The 26125-nt window shown below is 45.8% G+C and overlaps 1 protein-coding gene across 1 annotated transcript in view; it reads right to left on the reverse strand.

Annotated features, from left to right (window-relative positions):
• Positions 1-26125, reverse strand: part of C2CD3 (C2 domain containing 3 centriole elongation regulator) — a 52039-nt gene that overhangs the window by 21941 nt on the left and 3973 nt on the right. Inside the window, 19 exon segments of the mRNA XM_061458162.1 lie at positions 2000-2320; positions 2666-3286; positions 4361-4450; positions 5247-5515; positions 7106-7226; positions 7972-8144; positions 9033-9213; positions 9926-10109; positions 10612-10855; positions 12701-12852; positions 14365-14829; positions 16595-16717; positions 18019-18137; positions 20137-20249; positions 21042-21257; positions 22721-22887; positions 23282-23426; positions 24347-24475; positions 25569-25701. Of these exon segments, the coding sequence (XP_061314146.1) occupies positions 2000-2320; positions 2666-3286; positions 4361-4450; positions 5247-5515; positions 7106-7226; positions 7972-8144; positions 9033-9213; positions 9926-10109; positions 10612-10855; positions 12701-12852; positions 14365-14829; positions 16595-16717; positions 18019-18137; positions 20137-20249; positions 21042-21257; positions 22721-22887; positions 23282-23426; positions 24347-24475; positions 25569-25701 (3966 nt within the window).

A 26125-nucleotide genomic window follows, 5' to 3' on the forward strand; every position in this document is an offset into this window, starting at 1 on the left:
TCATGATGGGCCATAAAACTGGGCAATCCTAGCTGCATAAACAGAAAATACCCAGTGTTACAAAAAGCATTTTGACTTAATCCCAACATAAGAAGGACATGGAGCTGTCAGATCAAGGCTCCAACAGAGGAGTCCATGGAGATGCTGCGAGGGCTGGAGCAGCTCTGCTCTGGAGCCAGGCTGAGAGAGCTGGGCTGGGTGAGCCTGGAGAAGAGAAGGCTCCTGAAGGGGAGACCTGAGAGCAGCTCCAGTGCCTAAAGGGGCTGCAGGAAAGCTGGAGAGGCGCTTGGGACAAGGGCCTGTAGGGCCAGGCCAAGGAGAATGGCTTGAACCTGCCCGAGGGGAGACTGAGCTGAGCTCTTAGGCAGAAGCTCTTCCCTGGGAGGGTGCTGAGGTGCTGGCACAGGGTGCCCAGAGAAGCTGTGGCTGCCCCATCCCTGGCAGTGCTCAAGGCCAGGTTGGACACAGGGGCTTGGAGCAAGCTGCTCTAGTGGAAGGGGTCCCTGCTCGTGGCAGGGGTTGGAGCTGGAGGTGCTTTAAGGTCCCTCCCAACACAAACCACTCTGCAATTCTGTGACCTTCTCACACCATAAGCTGCTGAGTGTTCCTTTCCTGTGTTATCACCTGGACTGTGAAACAATTAATCTTAAGAGACATTTCCAGTCATCTCACCTCGAGTCAGTTCCTTATTCCTGTTTGTATTTAGGCAGTGTGCAATGGCCCAAACAAGATCAGATCACTCCAACTGCTGAGCCGACCTAAAATGGTTGAGTCACGCAGTGCTGGTGATGCTCAAGGTGAAGGGGAGAGCACCTGATATATTAAAGGGTTTAACTCATCTTTAACAAAGAGATTCATCCCCAGAGAGCAAATTGAGGGGTAAACCAAAGGGCTTCAAACCCCTGCAAATTCACCAAGTGCGTTACATCACTGAACATCCAGAACCAAACATCCTCCTAGGATGGAATATTTTAATACATTTAGCATAATTTAAAAGCAAAAACCAATTCTTTGGTGCCTCTCAGCAAAGTGATGAGCCTCACAACTGTAACTCCTGCTCTGCAGAGCAGGAAGCAGTGTGTCAAGCCTGGCTGAGCTCAGACTGCTCTGCTCTTACGCTGCCCTTCCTCACTGCTATGTCTGGCAGTCTCCAGATAGCACAAGCAATGCAGCTTTACACATTGATTACACACTAGGAATGCAAATTGGGAAGAGCCTTGGACATACGAGTGCCTGCGGGTGAAGTTATCCACACAAAGCTTCATTTCAGAATTCAGCTGTCATCTGCAACAGTGACCACTGCATTATTTATAATTTGGATTTTCTTAGGACCATAGAATAGTTTGGGTTGGAAGGGACCTTAAAGCTCATCCAGCTCCAACTCCTGCCACGGGCAGGGACCCCTTCCACTAGAGCAGCTTGCTCCAAGCCCCTGTGTCCAACCTGGCCTTGAGCACTGCCAGGGATGGGGCAGCCACAGCTTCTCTGGGCACCCTGTGCCAGTGCCTCAGCACCCTCACAGGGAAGAGCTTCTGCCTAAGAGCTCAGCTCAGTCTCCCCTGGGGCAGGTTAAAGCCATTCCCCTTGGCCTGGCCCTACAGGTCCTTGTCCCAAGCCCCTCTCCAGCTTTCCTGCAGCCCCTTCAGGCACTGGAGCTGCTCTCAGGTCTCCCCTTCAGGAGCCTTCTCTTCTCCAGGCTGCCCCAGCCCAGCTCTCTCAGCCTGGCTCCAGAGCAGAGCTGCTCCAGCCCTCGCAGCATCATTTTATTAATAAAGGCTGAACAGTTTAACCTCCTGCTTCTCCTGTACTTTACACGATGCAATCAATGCTCTTGGGGATGCAGCACTATGAATCCAAGTTCAAACCCATCACATCCCTTCACTGTGCTGCAGTAAGTCTGAGGATTAGTTTTTAACTTGGTCCATTCAGCCATACCTGGTCTGAACGGATCCCAGGAAATAAAAAGGGAAATATACACCTTTGGAGGTGGTGATGTTACCTTTTAAACTCAGATGCATTGCTCTTTCCACAAGAATATTGACAGCAACTGTGTTTTCCAGTAACATCACATCATCTTCTTCTTCTTGTGGTTTGCCATTGGTGATTTCTGAACTTACACCATCCAGTTTGTGACTCTGATCTTCACAGACCTGTTGGCTCAGAGCAGGTGCCGCCCCTGTGCCTTCATCTTCACTGCTGCTGTATTCCTCAGCATAGTGAAGTCTGCTGGGCAGAGCAGAAGCAGTAGAAAGGATGATGTGAACACGTAGAGCAGCTCCTGCTAGGTTTGCAGCATTGCATCTGAACAATGGATAAACCCCTGCAAGAGAATCCACAAAGAACCAGCTAAGCAAGCCAAAGGACAAAGAGATCTTGGAAAACTTCCTAGAGTTCATTAAAGGAGACCCCCATCCCTAGTAGTGTTCAAGGCCAGGCTGAATGGGGCTTGGAGTAGCCTGCTCTAGTGGAAAGTGTCCCTGCCCGTGGCAGGGGTTGGAAGTGGAGGAGCTTTAAGGTCCATTCCAACCCAAACCATTCTATCATTCTGTGGTGCAGACAGGACAAACCAAAACTGAACATGTTTTTCTTGAAGTGCTTAGAGAAGTAACGGAACTAAAACATCAATAAAGAGGGATGAAACATGACAATGTTCTTTGGAACTTACCACTGACACTTATTGTTTTCCTCGACCTTTCTGCCAATGCTGCAAGGTCAACATAGGCAGATCCAATGAGACGATCTGTATCGAGTGGTCTTTCCACATCATTTTCTTTCCCATATGCCCACCACACCTGGATTTCTAATTTCTCCTCTCTGAGGAACCAATGCAGCCCATGGCTCCTTCTGAGCACCACCCTGTTTGGTTTCTTGAAGTTTATTGTAACGTTCTTGGTGTCATCACTCAGTTTTGGCCTTTTAAGCACAGTCCAAGTGGCTTCTTGGTTATACAGTTTATACCTGAGGTAGCAATAAGTGCTTTCGTTTAGGTGTGTCTGGCCTGCAAGCAGCAAGCAGTGGATGGGCAGCCATACTCTTGGGGTTGAGATGGTCACAGTCACTGGCTGGGCACTCTGCTCCCACTCATCACTGTCATCTGTGCTATCCTTATGGATCTCCTCACTGTTCCATCCCAAGAGCTTAGCAGCTTCCAAAACACGCTCCCTGTCATCCTGATGAGCAAAGGTGACAGAAAGTTCCAGTCCTCCCACAATGGCCTGCATGATGCTTGTGCAGTGAGGAGGCATGACATCTTCAGGCAGGGTGACTGGGTACCAGCCTGAAATACCTTCAGGAAAAAGAGATCAGAATTAGACTTATCCAGCCTTTTGGAAAGCATCAGTAAAGGGTTTTCCACTCTCTGGTCATGGACCAGTCCTTGAGCTGTTTATTTCTTGTGAAATATGGAATTTGGCCAGTAAATTCTAACCTGAAACAGCAGCAAGCTGTTAAGACCTCAGAAAAGCTCAGCAGTAGTTGTGATCCCAAAGGCATTTTCCTCTCCATTTCATTAATGATACTCAGTTTACAATGAAACTATATCCCATGAATATCCAGCTACAAAATGAGACATTTTCATTGCTTTCCTCCTCTACTTACCACCAAAAATAGACCCCAAATTTCATGTTGAAGGAAACAATGACTACACTGAAACTAAAGCAGAACTAACCAAGGCAGTAATGAAAACATCATTATTACAAACATAATCATCACAAACTAACACTACATAGAGAAGCTATTTTAAATTTTGTTTAAAAATATTAATCCTGCTGCTTCCTAACTGATCTAATCCTCTGTTTCCAGCTTGGACATCTGAAAAGCAATTACTAGTCCTCCACTGAACACTACAACTCTTGGACTGTTCATCTTGAGGTAGAAAATAAACAGCACAGAATAAAGAAAGAAGGCGTTGGGCTGGGTTTAGCTGGGATGGAGTTAAATTTCTTCATGGTAGCTTCATAATATTCATTCTCCTATAGAGCCAGGCTGAGAGAGCTGGGCTGGGTCAGCCTGGAGAAGAGAAGGCTCCTGAAGGGGAGACCTTAGAGCAGCTCCAGTGGAAGGGGTCCCTGCCCGTGGCAGGGGTTGGAACTGGAGAAGCTTTAAGGTCCCTTCAACCCAAACTAGTCTGGGGTTCTGTGATTCAGCTACTATACATCATACACCCTAAAACCAGATCTTCAAACAACAACTTGTATGTAAACTTTCTAACAGAGGATTTTTAAAGACAACATGTGCAATGTCTGAAAGAACTCTAAAAACCAAACAAACCCATAAGAACACCCAAAATGGGAATGAAAATTGTTTTAAGGAATTATAGTAGCGTTTACGCAGTGTCAGCATTGTAACACTGCTGTGTTACCTGATCTTCTTCTCAGCAGGTCCCTGGTTGGAATTGTGACTGTCCCAAGAAGAGAATCTCTTGATGTCCGAGGTGCCAATCTGTCAGTGCCTGGAAAAGAAATAGTTGTGCAAATGCATCAAATTGTAAGACAAGATTTAGAAGTACTGCCTCAACAGCAAACCCTCAGCTGCCATTCTGGAAACACTTTTAACCCACGAGAAAAGGACAAAAGCCAACATAAATTGCTCAGAACATATCAGACCAAAATCAGTGAGAAACAGGGGTATCAACAAAACTTGTCTGTTGGCACATTCAGGACATGCTGCAGCACCACTGAAACTGGAGAAACATTAAGGGAGTACTTCCATCATAGAATCCCAGAGTGGTTTGGGTTGAAGGGACCTTAAAGCTCCTCCAGTTCCAACCCCTGCCATGGGCAGGGACCCCTTCCACGGGCAGGGACCCCTTCCACTAGAGCAGCTTGCTCCAAGCCCCTGTGTCCAACCTGGCCTTGAACACTGCCAGGGATGGGGCAGCCACAGCTTCTCTGGGCACCCTGTGCCAGCGCCTCAGCACCCTCCCAGGGAAGAGCTTCTGCCTAAGAGCTCAGCTCAATCTCCCCTCTGGCAGGTTAAAGCCATTCCCCTTGGCCTGGCCCTACAGGATCTTATACAAATTTCTTGTAAGACCCCTTTAGGTATTGGAAGGTGTGATCCAGTCGCCTTATTTTAGTTTGGAATAGAGACTATCTATAGAAACATAGAATGATTTGTGTTGGAAGGGACCTTAAAGATCCTGGCAGGGGGCTGGAACTGGATGAGCTTTAAGGTCCCTTTCAACCCCAACCATTCTTTGAGTCTGCAACAACATTCAGTCCTTGCAATCAAACTAAGGTTCTCCTTACCTGACCTGGTGCTCTGATGATAGATAGAGAAGGTGATATCAGCAGACTGCAAGAGCTCCCCTAGACAAGAGGCTTCTCCACTGCTCTTCTGAATGATGAGGTTACAGGGAATCTCCACGTGATGCTCAAACGCAGGGCAGAAGGAACAAGCCACAGCTCGTGTGTGGCGTCTCTCTGCCTCAGGTAGGAAGGAGAGGTGCACAGAGACATAAGCATTGACTCCCACACCTGCACAGTGCTGGAGGGAAGGGTTCTTTTGTGCCACAGCTCTTGATTTAGGATATAAAGAGAACAGAAGAAAGGGAATGAATATAATGTACAAGGAATCTAGGAATCAACAGAATTAAAGCAAAAGTTGCAAGACTTTATGGTGAAGACATGGGACAAACCAGTGGATATTTGAAGTCAAAACAGATGTGGATTCTCACTGGATATTATCTTTTACCATTTTTTTCGTCATCTGATCATCCTAGAAACAGATATTAAATGGTGAGAGTAACTATCACAAGGTTCATCACTGGTGGCTGAGTTCTTATCACTGTCAGGATCTGAGACCAAAGTGGTTGAGAAAGTAGTGAGCATCTTTAAACATATCCCCTCTGCAGAAAAAGCTGTAGGGTAACTGTAGGAGCACCTGCTTTAGAAAGATGCAAAGGCAAAGCCAAATTATTTTTAGAGAGCAGTACTGCCAAGCAAAAGGAGGTGAAATCAGCAGATGGAATTATTTACAAGTAACACAGACAGAGGTATTTCTCAGGTCACAGAATCCCAGACTGGTTTGGGTTGGAAGGGACCTTGAAGCTCCCCAGCTCCAATCCTTGCCACAGGCAGGGACACCTTCCACTAGAGCAGCTTGCTCCAAGCCCCCGTGTCCAACCTGGCCTTGAGCACTGCCAGGGATGGGGCAGCCACAGCTTCTCTGGGCACCCTGGGCCAGCACCTCAGCACCCTCCCAGGGAAGAGCTTCTGCCTAAGAGCTCAGCTCAGTCTCCCCTCGGGCAGGTTCAAGCCATTCCCCTTGGCCTGGCCCTACAGGCCCTTGTCCCAAGCCCCTCTCCAGCTTTCCTGCAGCCCCTTCAGGCACTGGAGCTGCTCTAAGGTCTCCCCTTCAGGAGCCTTCTCTTCTCCAGGCTGCCCCAGCCCAGCTCTTTCAGCCTGGCTCCAGAGCAGAGCTGCTCCAGCCCTTGCAGCATCTTCCACTTTCTTTACTGCTCCAAGCACCATATGGTAGTGATCCTCAACCAGCCTACTGGAATTAAGATGGATCAGGAGCTCAGCTACATATAGAAAGGGCCAGTGAACACTGCTCTAGAATGACAGGAGCCACTCATCTCTTATGGAGTTAACTCCCTCTCTTCTAGCTCTTTCTTAATTCTTGAAAATCACCTACTGGAACTCAGTTCAGGTCACAACATGCACTTAGAGCAGCAGCCTTGTGGTGAAATGGAACATGTTTCATTTACTAGATAATTTACTGATGTTTCCACAGTGAAATTCAAGGAAACCATCTCAGCTAGCTCTTACATCAGTAACACCCAGATCCAGTGCCCAAATAGGTATCACTTTGTATCTGTCAGTTTTATATCAGCCTTTGGTATAGAAAAATGTGCCCTTCCAATCTCCATCCTTCTGCAGAACAAGTGCTATCACATTGTACTGCAGCTTCAGGGACAAAAATAACCACTAATGATCTTTATAAAGCTATTTTCACTTCTGATGAGAAATCAGTTTGAGTCCCAGACTCTGCAGAGGGGAAGTTGGCCAATTCCAATTTATTCTTATCTAATGTCTCAGCCTGCTGCCTCCTGATAAAGCTATTTTAGGAGAAAAAAAACCTTCCTTTTTGACTCAGGCTTTACCTCGCTGCTGCTTGCAAACCAGCTGCTCTGTGTATCTGTACAGCAAGGGAAACAGCTCGAGCAGTTCCTCCTGCTGCTGTCCTCACGGATCGCTGGTATCGCACGCTCACATCCAGCAAGCCTGTTTGAAATGAAAGAAAGGAAATGGTCAGCTTTTGATAGTTACACCCAATATAATCAAGGCTCAGTTGTACCTCCCAATACAGAACTTACTCTATTAATGCAAAAAAAGAAAGCCAACTATGTCCTGGGCTGCATCCCCAGAATGTGAGCAGCATCTCTCTAGGGAGACCCCACTTTACAGCAGTTCTGGTGGACATAAGGACATGGAGCTGTTGGAGCAATTCTACAGGAGGCCACAAGGATGAGCAGGGACTGGTGCAGCTCTTGTATGGAGCCAGGCTGAGAACACTGGGGCTGTTGAGCCTGGAGAAGAGAAGCTGTGTGGAGACCTCAGAGCAACTTCCAGTGTCTGAAAGGGGCTGCAAGGATGCTGGAGAGGGACTCTTCATCAGGGACTGCAGTGATAGGACAAGGGGTGATGGGTTCAAACTGAAACAGGGGAGATTTAGGTTGGATATAAGGAAAAAGGTCTTTACTGTGGGGGTGGTGAGACCCTGGCACAGGTTTTTTTGGGGATGTGCTTTAAACCAGAAGAGGGCAGATTCAGATGCTTTTCTAGTTTCTAATACATCAACAACCTTTGTGTCTTTGCTGCTGATCACCATCCTTTACCTCCACCAAGAGAGCAGACTGAGGGAGCTCTCCAGCACACTGTCCCTCAAACATTGGGATGCCAACCCCAGGATTAGCTCTAGTGAGCCTGGTTTTATCACACAGGGTGAAAACCCAAAAGTCTTCCTTACCTGAAGACCTCAGGTGAAATCCCTCTGAGGAATCAGTCCGGGGAACCAATGGAAGATTAAAAGTCTGTATCCCTATTTCTTCTCTATGCTGCATAGTGACCATGGCACAGAGCCGCGACAAAGGCAAGGTTCCTTTGGCAACCACCTGGTCTCTGACATTTGGGTAATAATACCTGGTAAGACATAAAAAAAGCAGCATCAATCATGGTGTTTTGATGATGACAAAATGATCATCATTTCTGTCACAACTGCATACGAGTCACCTTTGAGTGTCTTCAAACATGGGCTCCTGATGGCTAAGGGATAGCTCAAGTAAATGCATTTGCATAAAATGAAACAGTAAATTAGGGAGAATGGCTTTAACCTGCCCAAGGGGAGACTGAGCTGAGCTCTTAGGCAGAAGCTCTTCCCTGTGAGGGGGCTGAGGCACTGGCACAGGGTGCCCAGAGAAGCTGTGGCTGCCCCATCCCTGGCAGTGTTCAAGGCCAGGTTGGACACAGGGGCTTGTCTAGTGGAAGGTGTCCCTGCCCATGGCAGGGGGTTGCAACTGGATGGGCTTTAAGGTCCCTTCCAACTCAACCCAGTCTGGGATTCTATTTTATTTGATTCTATTCTATTTTATTTGATTTCCTATTTGATTCTATTCTATGATTCCAAACTTACAGTGTTTTTTTTTGTAATCAGTAACTTGTATTAGGGAATAAAACCCCAACCTGAAACAATGAAATTATACTGCCAGGGTGCTATTAAGTAAAGTTTAGATATGCCAAGCATTAAAAGATGACTTCTAGATCCCTATCCTGATAACAAAGTGGAACAAAGCAAACTAAGAGCACGCATTCTTTACAGAAGTTGTAAGAAGAGCAATTAGCACTCCTGGGGGTGGGGAAAAAGGCTCACATGTCTTCAGTGCAATCTTAAATGCAGATATCCATCACCAAATGTTGATGAGCTCACCATTTCTTCACATATTATTGCATATCCATCCCCAAACTAGAGATTTTTCAATGCCATGTATGTCTCTCTCTGTATTGCTGAAAGAATAGGATGTTATTCTGTACCTGCACCAGACTTCAAACTGGATTCCTCCTCCAGTCACTCCTGGTGCCGTAAATGCATTGACCAGAAGCCTCTGGACTGGGACATCAGCAGGAACCAACAAAGAGTGATGATGTGCATCATTAAAGACGGGATCAGGGACACACAAAGTGGTTGCTGTGCGGAACGGCTTCAATTTGATGCCTACAAGTCAAGCAGAGGTGGTTAGAAATGGTTGTATTTGGGGGTTTCAAGCTTCTTCTGTTTGTTATCTTTGCTCTCCTGAGTTTTCACAAGCAATCCCATGAGCCTGTGAGCCACAGGTGGAAAACAACAGTTCAATGTGGCTGGAAGTTGACACAGTCCAGAGGAGCCGCTATGGAACCATGTTACTGACTGTGTTTTCCACAGGAAATACATGTTAGTGATTCAAAGCCCTCCAGATCAACACTAAGCCCTTTTCTCCAATTCAGTTATTTAAATACTCCTTCATAGTCCTTACCATCTAAACCAGCAAGTCTTCTTTTGGTGTAGCCACGAAAATGTGCATTTTGAGAGGCTTTGTATGGAAAGCCTTCATTGAATTTAGCTGTATCTAGTGTCAGTATTCCCTGTATATCTGTTCTTTGTAGGATGAGTTGTGGAAGCCCTCTTGGATCTTTAACAAAAAGATGCCATGTGAAAAGACTCAAAACCAGGCATCGTTTTTTGTTGGGAACTTCGTCACCTGCCTCAATCAACGCAGGCTTTTCATTTACTGATGCATCCCAAGCACAGTTATGTGCAGATCTGAGGACAGCAAGCTCTGGCTGCATGAAAGCTCTGAAATCACACACCCTTTTAAGTAGAAGTATCATACATGAAACAAGATTTAACTGAAGCAATGCTCTAAATTAGGACTGTAAGAGAAACTTACCATCCTCCTGCAATTCAGCTCCTTGCAGTGCACCACAACCAGCCTCTTGAACTGGGAAGTAGTACTGTACGTAGCAGTCAGCCTCTCCCCAGACAGTGGACTGTAATGGTGTCAGTCCTTTCACACTCTCCACATGGATCTCAAACACATGCTCCAGCAGGTCTTCCCCTTCTGGGTCTAACTGCTAATAAAACAAAGGGAATCTACATGGAAAGGATGATTCTTTAGGAAACAGCATACAAGAGGATGTTAGGGAGCCGATAAGAAACCTGGAGAGGGGCTTTGGACAAGGGCCTGTAGGGACAGGCCAAGGGGAATGGCTTGAACCTGCCCGAGGGGAGACTGAGCTGAGCTCTTAGGCAGAAGCTCTTCCCTATGAGGGTGCTGAGGCACTGGCCCGGGGTGCCCAGAGAAGCTGTGGCTGCCCCATCCCTGGCAGTGTTCAAGGCCAGGTTGGACACAGGGGCTTGGAGCAAGCTGCTCTAGTGGAAGGTGTCCCTGCCCGTGGCAGGGGTTGGAGCTGGAGGAGCTTTAAGGTCTCTTCAAGTCAAACTAGTCTGGGATTCTATGATATAGAACAAAACTGGGGTCAAAAGATTGGGGATCACTGCTCCATTAAGGAACTCACTGGTAAAATCCTTTTCACTTATCCATAACAGCAAGAATGGGAATTTACTGAACAATACCATGACAGGCTTTGTAGGAGGAGGATCCAGAGAGTGGGAAGGTCGCTGTGTGATGGGAGGTACCATCCCTTCCTCAGTTTTTAGCCTTTGCAGTGCCGCTATTTGATCCGCTGACCCCATTGCCAGAATGACCCTCAGGCTTCCACTTCTGCTGCCAGTAAAAACATCCACCACAGGCATGTAGCTGTCCACAGCCACCACGGGATACTGAGCTTGAAGCAGCAAGTGGGAAATCTTTGGATCTCTAGAATAGATTACAACAAGAAACACCACAACAAACAAGTGAGAATGAGCCATTGGAATATGAACACGATCACACAAAGCTCATTTGAGACGGGACTTTCAATGCACTTAGAAATAAATCTGTCTCAATTCCTCCAAAACTTGGCTCAAGTGCATGAAGTCTTCACGCAGCCCAGCTCCATGAGCTGCCAAATGGAAAAGGCTATTTTCAGCAATGACAAAATACAGCTTTCCAAAAGCTAACATAGTTATAAGTCAGCCTAGAGACACGTGAGCAAGGGGATGAACTGGAACAAGACTCCTATTAATACACTGCAGCCATATTATACTTTTATGAGGCTGTTACACACCTTTGAGGATGGATTTGGGCAGGAAGGAAAGGAACAGGGACAGTCTCCTAGAGAAATGTGAAAACTTTTAATAACTGAAGTTAATCCAAGTGAACTACAGTGGATTACTGAAAAATTATATGAATTATTATAAATCATTAAATAGCAAAGTAGTCAGTGAGCCCCAGCACCATCTCATTTGCACCTATTATTAGTGTGACCAAAATATACCCCATCCCTGGCAGTGTTCAAGGCCAGCTTGGACACAGGAGCTTGAAGCAACCTGCTCTAGTGGAAGATGTCCCTGTCCAAGGCAGAAGGTTGGAACTGGATGAGCTTTAAGGTCCCTTCCAACACAAACCAGGCTGGGATCCTATGGGCCTATGAATTAATCTTTTGCATTAGAAAGAATCAGTCCTGTCCAGTGTTTCCTTTAATTTACATAGTTTTAAGCAGTTATATTACTTGAGTGAACAAGAAGACAAAATATTGAACCAAAAAGATCAGAGAGCTCTGAAGAGACCCACTGGATAAGAGGACAATTAAAACATGAAGTATTTAGAGCTCTTTTTGATACAAGCATTATCCTGTGCTGTGCACACTGACAGCATCCCTAGCAATGGGATCCATTGCAGAGCATAACCAGGAAGAAAATCACTCTGTCAGTCACAAGCTTGGAAAATCACCAATGGAATGCCATGCTTCATTTTCCTGTGCAGTCACTTTCATTTCTGACAGTCTTCATGCGTCACAGGGCCACAAGTTAAACTGGCACCAAACCTCATGCAGCAGTGTCTTTATTTCTCACAGAGTACTTGTATTTCTGTATGAGGACAGTGTGACTCACACCCACAGTGGGAGAAGAGAGGAGGAGAAGAGAGGAGGAGAAGAGAGGAGGAGAAGAGAGGAGGAGAAGAGAGGAGGAGAAGAGAGGAGGAGAAGAGAGGAGGAGAAGAGAGGAGGAGAAGAGAGGAGGAGAAGAGAGGAGGAGAAGAGAGGAGGAGAAGAGAGGAGGAGAAGAGAGGAGGAGAAGAGAGGAGGAGAAGAGAGGAGGAGAAGAGAGGAGGAGAAGAGAGGAGGAGAAGAGAGGAGGAGAAGAGAGGAGGAGAAGAGAGGAGGAGAAGAGAGGAGGAGAAGAGAGGAGGAGAAGAGAGGAGGAGAAGAGAGGAGGAGAAGAGAGGAGGAGAAGAGAGGAGGAGAAGAGAGGAGGAGAAGAGAGGAGGAGAAGAGAGGAGGAGAAGAGAGGAGGAGAAGAGAGGAGGAGAAGAGAGGAGGAGAAGAGAGGAGGAGAAGAGAGGAGGAGAAGAGAGGAGGAGAAGAGAGGAGGAGAAGAGAGGAGGAGAAGAGAGAAGAAAGGAGAAGGAAGAAGAGAAAAGGAGAAGAGAGAAGAAAGGAGAAGGAAGAAGAGAAAAGGAGAAGAGAGAAGAAAGAAGAAAGAGACAAGGGACAAAAGCTTCTTTCCCTGAGCATGTCAGGATATTTCCCAAGCCACTAAACTACAGAACAAGGATGTTTACCTGAATGAGATGTAGAACTGATGCAGAGGCAGTTTCACTAACCCCAGCAGCCTATCACAGCCAGGGCTTCCCATCTTGTTCCATGCTTCAATAATCATGACATTGTTCTTCAGCCGCTCCAAGTGTTTGGAAGTCAAGGAAAAAGGCATCACCTGAAAAGGTTTAATGCAGAGTTAGTACACAGACTACACTGGAAGCTATTTGTTAAGTACAGAGCAGTCTGGTAACACTTCATTACTCCAGTCTACAGAACTGTGCTCCTAGAAATGGAACTTAAGAATTAAATGTACACTTGCCAAAGGAGTTTCAGAGAACTGATAGGCCTGGGAAAGAGCTAGCCAGGAAAATCCATGTGATTTGGATAAATATAAAATAACATCATAAACTATCTGTAAAACATTGCTTTATCTTTAAATGTCTGTTTAGTTAACAACAGATAAATCTTTTCACATAGCTCACTCAATGTCTTCTGCTACCTTTTCAGGTTTCACTCTTTCAGCTGAAGACTAACAAGTCACACAAATCCCCAAGTACTGTTAAAACAAACGCAACGTGGGCCTGTGTGAGCCTCATGAAGCTCAACAAGGCAAAGTGCAAGGTCCTGCCCCTCAGCTGGGGCAATGCCAGCACAAACCCAGGCTGGGAGAGACTGGATGGAGCAGCCTGAGGAGGATTTGGGGTGCTGGGTGAGGAGAAGCTCCCCATGACCCGGCTTCAGTGTGTGCCTGAGCCAGAACCCCCCCATGTACTGGACTGCACCCCCAGAGCGTGAGCAGCAGCTCAGGGAGGGGATCCTGCCCCTCTGCTGCATGAAGGGGAGACCCCCCCTGCAATCCTGATCCAGCTCTGGGGCAGCAGGACACGAGGGACGTGGAGCTGTTGGAGCGAGACCAGAGGAAGCCATGGAGCTGCTGCAAGGGCTGGAGCAGCTCTGCTCTGGAGCCAGGCTGAGAGAGCTGGGCTGGGGCAGCCTGGAGAAGAGAAGGCTCCTGAAGGGGAGACCTGAGAGCAGCTCCAGTGCCTAAAGGGGCTGCAGGAAAGCTGGAGAGGGGCTTGGGACAAGGGCCTGTAGGGACAGGCCAAGGGGAATGGCTTTAACCTGCCCGAGGGGAGACTGAGCTGAGCTCTTAGGCAGAAGCTCTTCCCTGGGAGGGTGCTGAGGCGCTGCCCCAGGGTGCCCAGAGAAGCTGTGGCTGCCCCATCCCTGGCAGTGCTCAAGGCCAGGTTGGACACAGGGGCTTGGAGCAAGCTGCTCTATGGAAGGGGTCCCTGCCCATGGCAGGGGCTGGACCTGCATGAGTTTTAAGGTCCCTTCCTACCCAAACCAGTATGGGATTCTATGATTCAACGGAACAAAAAAATCTATTAGGATGCCATCAATAACATACTTTCTTGCCAAAATGGCAGAAAAGTCAACAGTTCCAACCTAAACTTGACTATTTCTCTCTCATTCTTCAAATATCTTACTTATTACTTAGATGACTCAAGGAGCTGCATTTCACACTGTGCCATCCAGCCAAAACAATACTGAAAGTAGTTTTAATACACTGGATAGAGCCAAGAAGAGAAGTTCCTGCATGTATAAAAGTAACTTACCTTTGACATGTTTGTCAGTGTAGAATAACTCACTTCAATAAGTGCTCAATAGCAAACATGCAACTTGCCTGAGAAAAATTGAAGGCAGGTTGAGTTGTGCCCCATACAACAGCAGATCTCGTTGCCTCCTCAGTGCTGAGCAGCTTGCAGTTTAAATACACATTACAAGAGCTGGGGAGCCCTTGGTCTTCAGCAACAAAATCCTTTCCCTCAGGCACCATCAGCAGCACGTGCAGCAACAACCCATCTTCTTCAGACGTGGCTATTTGTGTCAGCAGATGATGGCCTACAGAGGTTGGTGCAGCCTGTGGCGGCTGCCCCCTGCTCATGGTGGCTGCCCCTGTCTTCTGTGAGTCAATGTGGTTAAGTTTCAAGCAGTGAGGGCTTCCTGGACTTAAACTCTTCCTGTTGGGCTCCTGGAATTGCAGCCCAGGACTTCTCACAGCATGCACTGGGGCTTGCTGCGCAGCCATAGGTGACCGGGCAGTGGTGAGGGTGAAGTCTTTGTTGTTGGCTGCGAGCTCTAAGGACACCTGCATTGTGCAAGAATCAAAACCAAGAACAGGCATTGCATGCTTTGCTCAAGAATTGTATTAGGTATCACCCAGAAGGCTTTAGCTTCAGTCACGTGCTGGTTACAAGCTACAACTGTCACTGCAAAATAAATTACACGTGGTTTTATCAAATAAAGCCATACCTGAAGTACAAAACCACAGTTACAGCTCAATAAAGGCAAAAAATGAAAAGCAATCACAAAGCTGACTGAAAACTGAATACCTACCTAGCCACATTGAAAAGTACCGTGACAAAAAAGATGTGGACAGACTGGAGAGGGTCCAGAGAGGGCCATAAAGATGGTCCAAGGACTGGGCAGCGCGTGAGGAAAGACTGAGAGAGCTGGGACTGTTCAGCCTGGAGAAGAGAATGCTCAAGGAGACATTATCCCCATGTGCCAGCAGTTAAAGGGTGGCTACAAAGAATGTTTTTACAAGGAATCCCATGGAGAAGATCAGGGGTGATGGGCACCAGTTACTCCTGGGGAGTAACCTCACAGAGAAGAACTTCTGCCTAAAAGCTCAACTCCATCTCCCCTCTGGCAGGTTAAAGCCATTCCCCTTGGCCTGGCCCTACAGGCCCTTGTCCCAAGCCCCTCTCCAGCTTTCCTGCAGCCCCTTCAGGCACTGGAGCTGCTCTCAGGTCTCCCCTTCAGGAGCCTTCTCTTCTCCAGGCTGACCCAGCCCAGCTCTCTCAACCTGGCTCCAGAGCAGAGCTGCTCCAGCCCTCACAGCATCTCCATGGCCTCCTCTGGACTTGCTCCAAGAGGTCCATAAGGACTTAGGAGGATTTAGGAGGGAGGAGACAAGATACTGCAGCAAAAGATCCCAAATGGTATCTACTCTTAACAGGTATAGAGAACACATCCAAAGATGAGAAGTTCAAGGCCATCTGTCAGAAAGAACCCAAGAAATACAAAGTGGATCCAGTGGCTGACATCTCTTGTCCTCTTTAAGTATCAGTTTCCCTTTTCTTATGTCCTTGCATCAAACTTCATTTCATTAATTCCCTACACCACTTCCTACCACTTTTCCCCTCTCACAACTTGTTCCATTCCCTCTTCTCCTGTACAATACAAATTTCTCCTCCCTGCCTTCACTTTACTCCTCCCACATCCAACCTCTACTTTTCACATTTCATCCTTCTGTGACCCCTCTACTGGCAGCTCTGCTGAATGGCTTCTCGGGAAGAAGTATCATCATCCATAATACTCAACCCTTCAGTTCTAATCTAGAGAGCTCTTTGTCCTCAGATCCACCAGGTCTCTCACACTGTGCTGTGCAGGACTTACTCCTTCTCAGTCCTAAACTGAGTAAGCTGGTAGAAAGAGACTGGAGAAGGCAACTCCTGAAGTGACCAGGTGGTACCAATGACAGGGAGCATCAGGCCTCTGCACCAGGACACACCTCAGCTCATGTCATATGTGGAGCAAAAGCCAAAGCTCCCAGCGCTGAGGATGTGCTGCTCAAAATCTGCCTGTAGATTGGTTTCTGTATCTGAGCTCTAGATACTGAACCTTGTTTTAGCCTGCAGGCAGGGGAACATCACCCAGCAGCATCATTAGACATGCAGGAGGTTCACAGTACCTCTCCAAAACCCTAAGGAAAAGGTTTATGATATCTTGTATTGGTCTTACGAACCGAGATCACCAAATTAAAACAAAGAGAGGGAAACATTAAAAGAAGAGAGAATATGCAGCCAAAATTGGTGTTTAACTCCAACTCTACCTGGTAAAACACATACCTTTAGTGGTCCAACTTGTGTCTGATCTCCCTCTTTGTCCACAGGTATTTCACAGCTGACAGTGAGCAGCTCGGACTGAACAACCTGGCGTAACTGAAGCGCAGCTGAGCCAATGGCCACTGGCTGAGGGCAGAAAAAGAACCCACTTTGTAAGCTTCCTGTCAGCTTTAAAGAACTAAGGGCATATTGTGAAAGGACAGTCTTCTGGGAAGTCATGCTCAGCCACTCACCCTCCCCACTACTATACCCTTAGTTGTTCCAACAGGGATTTTGTAGGAAAGTTTCCCTTAGTTCCATTTTTAAGCCTCACCAGGACAACAGGAAGGAAAATTCTTCCATTACCTACAGCAAACAGTTCCAGACAAATGCAAAAATGAGCACCCCAAATCCTAACACTGAGCCAAATATCCATACTTCGAGGTGATTTATTCAGCCATTAAAAGAAAAGCTCCTGTAAGAGATGGGTAGATATCCTTGGTGTTGGTTACAATAAAACATGAGCTAACACCTCTCACTGTCTTCATCACATGCAGATGATCAAGCAAATATTTTTAGAGAAAAGGAAGATATTTCTTTTTCCCCCTAAATGAACAAGCTACACAGGATCTCATATCTCATGGTACTTACTCTGGCAGAGTAATGCTATCAGCTGCATCCACATCATTCTATTTCATCATTCTACATTGGTGAATAAGCTGTACTGGATTTGGACTAATGAATATAATTGATTCAATATGCTTAAAAAGCAGGAGATAAGTTTTAAATCATGGAATTATAGAATCCAAGGCTAGTTCAGGCTGGAAGGGATCTTAAAGCTCATCCAGTCCCAGCCTTCCACTAGAGCAGGTTGCTCCAAGCCCTGTGTCCAACCTGGCCTTGAACACTGCCAGGGATGGGGTTTTCTGGGCACCCTGTGCCAGCGCCTCAGCAACCTCACAGGGAAGAGCTCCTGCCTCAGAGCTCATCTCAGTCACCCCTCTGGCAGGTTAAAGCCATTCCCCTTGGCCTGTCCATACAGACCTTTGTCCAAAGCCCCTCTCCAGCTTTCCTGCAGCCCCTTTAGCTACTAGAAGGCTGAAAGATGAAGGATAAAGATGAAGGACAATTTCTTTCTGCCTGTCTGTCTCAAACTCAGACAATCCTTCAGTTGGGTGACAAGACTGAACAGCAATCAGTCCAACTCACAGGATCTGAACATTATGTCATTCTCCGTCATAATACCTGGCAATGGTTGATTAAGAAGTGGCTCAAGTCAAGCCACACCACTTAGTTTTGTCTCTGACAGTCAAGCTGTCAGCAATTATAATGAAGCATTGCAGAAGACTTAGAAAAGCCACTGCTGCCTGTGTGTTTGGAGGAAGTAGAAATGCACAGAATTTCTTTGCTTTTCAATACAGAAAACAGAAATAACTTTTATTAAATACCTTTTTCTGTGTGCTTTTTCTCATGTAGATTTTAAAAGCAAGAGCAGAGCTCCACCAGTGCTCTATCATCGCTCCACCAAAGCGGACAGGGAACACAAACCGCTGCTGGAATGTCACCACTGCAAGGAAGAGAGAGTTGTGTGAGCTCCCAGCTGGGTTCAGAGCTAACCTGTCTGTTGAGCTGGATCAGCAACCGATAAAACTTCAGTCTCTGCAGAGGGAATGCAGGGTGAGAAGAGACACATGAGATTGGATATAAGGAGGAAATTCTTTCCTGTTAGGGTGCTGAGGCACTGGAATGGGTTGCCCAGGGAAGTTGTGAATGCTCCATCCCTGGCAGTGTTCAAGGCCAGGTTGGATGAGGCCTTGGGTGCCATGGTTTAATGTGAGGTGTCCCTGCCCATGGCAGGGGGTTGGAACTGGGTGATCTTAAGGTCCTTTCAAACCCTAACCATTCTATGATTCTATGATCAGAAGGTGTGAAGGAAAGTGCTAGCACTTCCGAGAAGGACTGTCAAACACACAGTGAGCATATGCACAGAGATCAACCAAGGCTAGGAGCTGAAGGAGGAAGAGCTGAAACCCTCAATATGAATCTCTCAAGGTTTCAACCTATTAAATTATAGAATCAGAGAATCCCAGACCGGTTTGGGTTGAAGGAACCTTAAAGCTCCTCCAGTTCCTACCCCCTGCCATGGGCAGGGACCCCTTCCACTGGAGCAGCTTGCTCCAAGCCCCTGTGTCCAACCTGGCCTTGAACACTGCTAGGGATGGGGCAGCCACAGCTTCTCTGGGCACCCTGTGCCAGCACCTCAGCACCCTCCCAGGGAAGAGCTTCTGCCTAAGAGCTCAGCTCAGTCTGCCCTCAGGCAGGTTAAAGCCATTCCCCTTGGCCTGTCCCTGCAGGCCCTTGTCCAAAGCCCCTCTCTCCAAGTTTCTTGTAGCCCCTTTGCTGAGCAGCACAAAAAAATCCGTATTATAGCAGCATCTAAAGTGTGAAGTTGATACCAAGTTTCTGTCATCCCAGCATACAGTAAAACATTTCCTTCCTCACCTGGAGAACCCTGTCTCCTTTTGAAGCAATATATTCCAATACCTATCTTGAGCTAGTCAAAGCTGAGTTATAAGAATCACCACAGGTTCAGGAGAAAAGTAATATTTGCAAGAAAAGACTCAATGAATTGGTGTTTAGCCTAGAAAATAGAAGAGCAAGAAGTACAGGAACAATTCTTCCTTGTTCAGATGGATAAAGTATTCCTGTGATGTCAAAACGCTCCAGTTAGACATGAGGAAACTTGACCGACAGGAAGCACAGCACTTTTACACCTTGCCTGGACTGGCTATGGAATCTTTCCCATAGGGCACCTTAATAACTAAGATAAAGAGCAACCAGGAAAGAGAATGACACAGTGGATGGACCCGATGGCTTCAAGTTACTTTCAGCCCTGCCTGTTTTTCAGGGCTCCAAAAAGCTGGACTCTACTGCAGGAGGATGTGTTATTTCTTTAGTACAAAGAGGTGAGGTTCAGAAGAATTACGTGCTTTGGCTGGACACAGACAACTCAGAATTCCCCCCAGATCTCTCAAGAGCCACCTACAAAGATGCAAAGCCAATGAATGACCCTATGGGAGAGGCATTAGAAAGTAACCCCAGAATTCCAGTTGCTTGGAAGACAGGGAAAAAAGAATCTTGTTCATCCAGCAGTCTCTGCTCACTGAGGAAACATAATGTCAGTTGTTCTCAGAGATAGAAACACTGGTGACTCCCAGTAAAGAGATTAACGTTGATTGATTTGAGCACTCAAGATCTCTCAGATCCAGCAATATGAGCTCTTGCAGACGTTACATGACATACTAAAACATCTGGAAAAATGATTTATTTGAGATATAAGTATCTCTGATATTTCTGAAAGTACTTTGTCATCCTCATACTACAGCAGAAAGGATATTTGGTTTCTATTCACATGAAGGAATGGGCTTACTGACCTGCACTGTGTTGGCAGAGGTTCCACAAATCATACAGCAGCAAAGAGAATACATAGGAAATGCTACTAAACAATTTCTAAGAGATGAAAGATTCAACAAAACTAATGTAAAGGGGGAAAAGAATGTTCTCACCATCATTTGTGATTTTACTTGAAGCTATTCGAGTTACTTCTGTTGTTATGGAGATCTGTCCTTTTTCATCCCTGAAGGCTCCCACTGGAAAGTGGTACTCAACAAAGAAGGTACTGCGAGTTAAAAAGGGAATGGATGATCAGAATCCACCAGAAAGGTACTGGACATAACAGAAGTGAGCACAGAGGCAAGAGGCATACTCACAATCTACTGTTATTCTACTTCTTTAGAATAACCAAAGTACCTATTTCATTAATTACTTCAACAGATTGTGTAAATGTCAGATTCTGCACAAAAAATACCCCTTTTGTTTCAATGATTTGCCATGCACAAACCACGTTTGTACCTCCCCAAAATCCCTGATAATGCACAACCTGAAGTGAACCCATGCCAGGATAAATTATCCACATCTCTAATTTTCCAAAGCCCATAGTATACTATGCTCTGAAAGAACCACAGAATCATGGAATGGTTTGGGTTGGAAGGGAGCTTAAGGCTCCTCCAGTTCCAACCCTGTGCTACGGGCAGGGACCCCTTCCACTAGAGCAGCTTGCTCCAAGCCCCTGTGTCCAACCTGGCCTTCAACACTGCCAGGGATGGGGCAGCCACAGCTTCTCTGGGCACCCTGTGCCAGCGCCTCAGCACCCTCCCAGGGAAGAGCTTCTGCCTAAGAGCTCAGCTCAGTCTCCCCTCGGGCAGGTTCAAGCCATTCCCCTTGGCCTGTCCCTACAGGCCCTTGCCCAAAGCCCCTTCCCAGCTTTCTTGTAAGCCACATAAGGTACTGGAATGCAGAGCAGAGAAATGGGATGACCTCAGAATCCTGGAGTACTGGACTACACACAGAACTCAGAGGAATCTGTCTTGAAGGCACAAGTATCCAGCTGGTGAGAAACAATCTTCCTTACCGCTTGCTAACTGATGCAGGCCTTGGAGGCTTCCCCATAGCACCTTTCTTTCTTGGTGAGACCTGGATGCTCTCAGGAGGGATTTTCAAGCTTTCAATGATGACTCTGGCCAGGTGGATTCGCTCCAGCAATGCCAACCTGTCTGCACCCAAGGATGTGATGCGAGCAGCTTCTGTGAGATCTTCTGGAGGAGCAAGTGATCTGATAGCAGAGTGGCTGAAGAGAGAAAACAGAGAATCAGCACTACAGGAATGACCACCTGAAAGGAATATCGTAGCTTGGTGGGATATTAGTTAAATACTGATCATGGTTCCCTAAAAAGAATGGTTTTAAATGTATTTTACAACAAATCTGGTGGTCTCTATAACAGAAATCTTACAATATACAATAGCTGAGGTACATAAGTGGGAAAAGAAGCAGTAAAAAGCCCATGTTCCACATTGTTGAAGTTTTGCATAAATCTTAAGCAGTCAAACTCTTCAAAAAGAAAAGCTTCATTTAATGTCAAATACAAAGAAAAGGAGATGATACAGTGACACACACAGACAAGTTACTGCTGCAGAGGAACAGCAATTCACTTGCAATTATTTATAAGATTTGACTTGTAAATGGGTGTTCGTACTTCTGGAGCGAGGAACTTTACCTGAATGTAAAAATAAGAGTAGCTGTAAGAAAAGTTGCAGAAAAAAATGTTTGGAGCTGAATTAGGGAAAAAAAAAAGTCATAAAACCATAACACTAAATGGTATTGAAGCAGTAAAGCTCAATAACTGGAGTTATAGGGACATGTTTACTGGTTCTGTCATGGAGAAAACTGAATATAATGTAGATCAGGTCAGAAGAGAGGTTTATTTATGACAGCTATAAGAGAGAACACAAATCAGCAGAGAAACAAACTGCTGATTCAAACTCTGTCCCTGGAAAGCAGATACATATTTTATACACAGAAAGACCTTGTGCAAAGGCAGATAACAGGATGGGAGTTATTTTGTATCTGGTACCTACACAAGGCCAGAGAAATGCACAAAGCTCTCTGGAGTTTGTGTTTTTCAGCACAGGGATTAATTTATCATGAAGGTCACACAGTGATTAGTATTTCAGGAGAAAGAAAAGAGCAGCTCCAGTGCCTAAAGGGGCTGCAGGAAAGCTGGAGAGGGGCTTTGGACAAGGGCCTGTAGGGCCAGGCCAAGGGGAATGGCTTTAACCTGCCCGAGGGGAGACTGAGCTGAGCTCTTAGGCAGAAGCTCTTCCCTGTGAGGGTGCTGAGGCGCTGGCACAGGGTGCCCAGAGAAGCTGTGGCTGCCCCATCCCTGGCAGTGTTCAAGGCCAGGTTGGACACAGGGGCTTGGAGCAAGCTGCTCCAGTGGAAGGGGTCCCTGCCCGAGGCAGGGGTTGGAGCTGGATCAGCTTTAAGGCCTCTTTCAATCCAAACCATTCTATGATTACATTTTTTGTCTACTCATGATTTTAACTAACTGCATCTCAATTGCTTCTTTAACAAACAGCAATTCCTGCGTGATGCTGATGCTCCAGCATTCCCAGTGATGCTAAGAAACATTCCAAGCCAAAAAGGTTATTCAATGAGTTGTGGGATCATGACAGAGCATAATAACATCATGTGATTATTGCTAATACTAACTTACAATGAGCAAGATGCTGCAAAACAAGTCACTAAATTACCTGGGTACAATTTCTGTCACTTTCTGATCCTGATCAAAGGCATTAGAATCCTTCTGAGGGTTTCTTGTATCAGTGTTCTTGCCAGTTTGTGCCTTGGTTACTTTCCTGGAGGAGTTTACATCATCATCATCATCACTGAGCAAATCACTTAAACTGGAATCAGATTTCTGCAACAGAAATAATGCACATAAAGTAAGAAGTCGATGCTGGTTGTCAAGAAAGGTACATAATGGTCATGACACATAAAATAAAACCAGTCTGTGGATTGAATCAGTTGAAACAATTAAAATTGGATCAAAAGTTTTCAGAGGTTTAAAAGAAAAAAGCCTTCAGGGACAGCCTCAATCCCAGCAACTTCCACACTCCATGTTTGACTTTGAAGCCTTAATAGTATTCCTTTAATAATAGTAATTTTAAGCAATGTTCTCACAAGCTTCTGTATGATATTTAATGCTTATTAAGCCTTATAATATTGATTTTTTCATTGGTTTTATGAAGATTTCTGGTTTTCTTCCCCTTAGGGACTACATATCAAGCACCTGTCTTTAGATCTCCACTTACAGGAGCTGTGTAAAAAAGACTCTCCAGCAGACTCTGGTCGTAATGAGGATCATTGAGTTCGCTGTCATACACCTCACTGCCAAGAGACAGAGAATCCCAAAGGGAACCTGTCCGATCCCAGAAAGGCTCAGTGGGGAAATCAGCACTGTGGAGACAAGAAAAAGGAACATGACTTAGTGTTGCAAGCTCTGCAGTCAGTATTTCATGAATCCTGACAATCCTGTTGTATTTTAGATGGGATTTGTGCTATATTGGCCCAGAGAAGCTGTGGCTGCCCCATCCCTGGCAGTGTTCAAGGCCAGCTTGGACACAGGGCTTTGGAGCAAGCTGCTCCAGTGGAAGGGATCCCTGTCCATGGCAGGGGGTTGGAGCTGGATGAGCTTTAAGGTCCCTTCCAACACAAGCCCTTTTGTGATTCTTTCATATCCCTGACTGGGACACAGTACAAGCATCTTTTATGCCTTTGCTACACAAAATGAGAAGAAAAGGTCAATTTAATACTTGGAGGAAGATTAAAGATAACTACTGTTTGTCTCAATTTTTAATTTAAAGACTGCAGATTCTTCAAAGAAACTGTATTTGTTTTATGTACTTTAAACATTTTAGGACACAACAGTTCCAACCATCAAATAACTTAATTTTATTAGATATCATGGTTAACCTTTCTAGCATCACTTTTATCTCAAGGGACTTTGAGGCATCGTGGTTGTCATCTGCTAAAGTTTAGTGCAAGCCACCCACCACTTGCACATGTTTGCGTCACTGCTTCATTTCCAGGATTGTGGAGAACTTGAAGAGTCAAGAGACATATTTCAGTATAAAGTGATCAAATAAGGACCATTTTGGACTAACTTTCAGTGCACAGAGTGGTGAGGCACTGGAATGGGTTGCCCAGGGAGGTTGTGAATGCTCCATCCCTGGCAGTGTTCAAGGCCAGGTTGGACAAAGCCTTGGGTGAGATGGTTTAGTATGAGGTGCCCATGCCCACGGCAGGGGGGTTGGAACTGGATGATCTTAAGGTCCTTTCCAACCCTAACTATTCTATGATTCTATGATCCCACTCACCTGCCCAAGAGTAGCTCGATTGCTGTCTCTTCAGAGTTCAGATCAAGTTGCTGACCAGAAACTTCAGAAGGAAGGGGATGGGGATCTTGAAGAGTGGGCAGAAAACTTGAGTTCAAGCCTTTGGGGCTCCTGGATAACAGTGATTGCAGCAGAGAGTAAAAGGACAAATAAAGATATTAAGGCATGTTCAAGATTAATCCATTCAGGATAAAAATGAAAGGTTATGAACAACCTTCCCCAGTTTGTATCTAAATCTCTAGATACACAAAACCCTTCTGCAGCCCTGCAGTCTGCTGCAAGTCACATCCAAATCTTATACTTTGCAATGTCTCATAGAACCATGGAAATATCTAGCTTGGAAATCACTGAGTCCAACTATAAGCAGAGCTGCTGCAAACAAGAAGATAAAGAGCAGGAGAAAGACAAGTGAGATGTTTCTAAATGATGATCTATCAATTTTTCCTGGAAAGACCAAAATCCTCTATTTTAAAACAAACTGGAGTAGCTACAGCAGAAATAATTCAAACTGTGTTTGCAACAGCAACAGTGACTCTTTAAGGCAATAACATGATTTTCTGGTTTATAGAGGAACAAAAGCCAATATTCCTGTTTTTCCCCAAATAATAAAGCTTCTCCTGTAAAATCCAGGCATTTGTCTTAATGCTTCTAAATTCCACTGGATTGAGAACTTTTACTAAGCCCAGTACTAAACAAAGGTGTAGTTAGGGTTGAAAAGGCACAAACACTTTAGCAATCAGCTGATAAATGTTGCATAGAAGATAATGACTTGTAATTCTGAGAATACAGAGATTCAACTTCTCATGTGTATTTTGGCACCATGAGATGCAAACCAGAATACAGAGAAGTACTCAATTTATGCCACTAGTGTCTTTGAAAACCTCTTCTCTCTGCTAAAGTACCATTTCATTTGCTATGTCCCTTCCATTGCTCTTATTCCTTGTCAACATCTAATATTTCCTTATCAAATAATTCTGTACTAAATACAAATATACTGGGAAAAGAAATTCAAATCAATGAGTTAAATCAAGGCTTTACTACATGATGATTAAAATCAATTCACAAAATCAGGCTTTTATTCACAAGTAGAAATTAATTTCCCATTTGAATGAGAATCCTAAAATACATTACCAAAAGTTTTCCTGATAAGGCTTCAAAATTTATGGTTTGGAACTTAATCTCACTTCCCCCTTTCCAAACTCACTTGGCTGGTGCTTTGAAATCATCTCTCTCTATAAAAGGAGACACTTCGGTCAGCTCAATCTCCATGTCTGGGCTTGACTTCATTGCAGACACAACCATGGCATCACGGAGTTTATTGCCTTGATCCAAAAGAGCTGAGTGATGAGACAAAGGATTAAACCTCAGCATTCAAATACTATTTAAAAGCAATAACTATAAACACAATAAATCATAAAATCAGAGGATGGTTTAGGTTGGAAGGGCCTCGAGAAGAGAAGGCTCCTGAAGGGGAGACCTGAGAGCAGCTCCAGTGCCTAAAGGGGCTGCAGGAAAGCTGGAGAGGGGCTTGGGACAAGGACCTGCAGGGACAGGCCAAGGGGAACGGCTTTAACCTGCCCGAGGGGAGACTGAGGTGAGCTCTTAGGCAGAAGCTCTTCCCTGGGAGGGTGCTGAGGCTCTGGCCCAGGGTGCCCAGAGAAGCTGTGGCTGCCCCATCCCTGGCATTGTTCAAGGCCAGGCTGGACACAGGGGCTTGCAGCAAGCTGCTCTAGTGGAAGGTGTCCCTGCCCATGGAAGGAG

Source organism: Pezoporus flaviventris, unplaced genomic scaffold (assembly GCF_033815535.1).
Source record: "Pezoporus flaviventris isolate CSIRO_AGI_PZ_B2104156 unplaced genomic scaffold, CSIRO_AGI_Pfla_v1 ptg000025l, whole genome shotgun sequence".
NCBI lineage: Eukaryota > Metazoa > Chordata > Aves > Psittaciformes > Psittacidae > Pezoporus > Pezoporus flaviventris.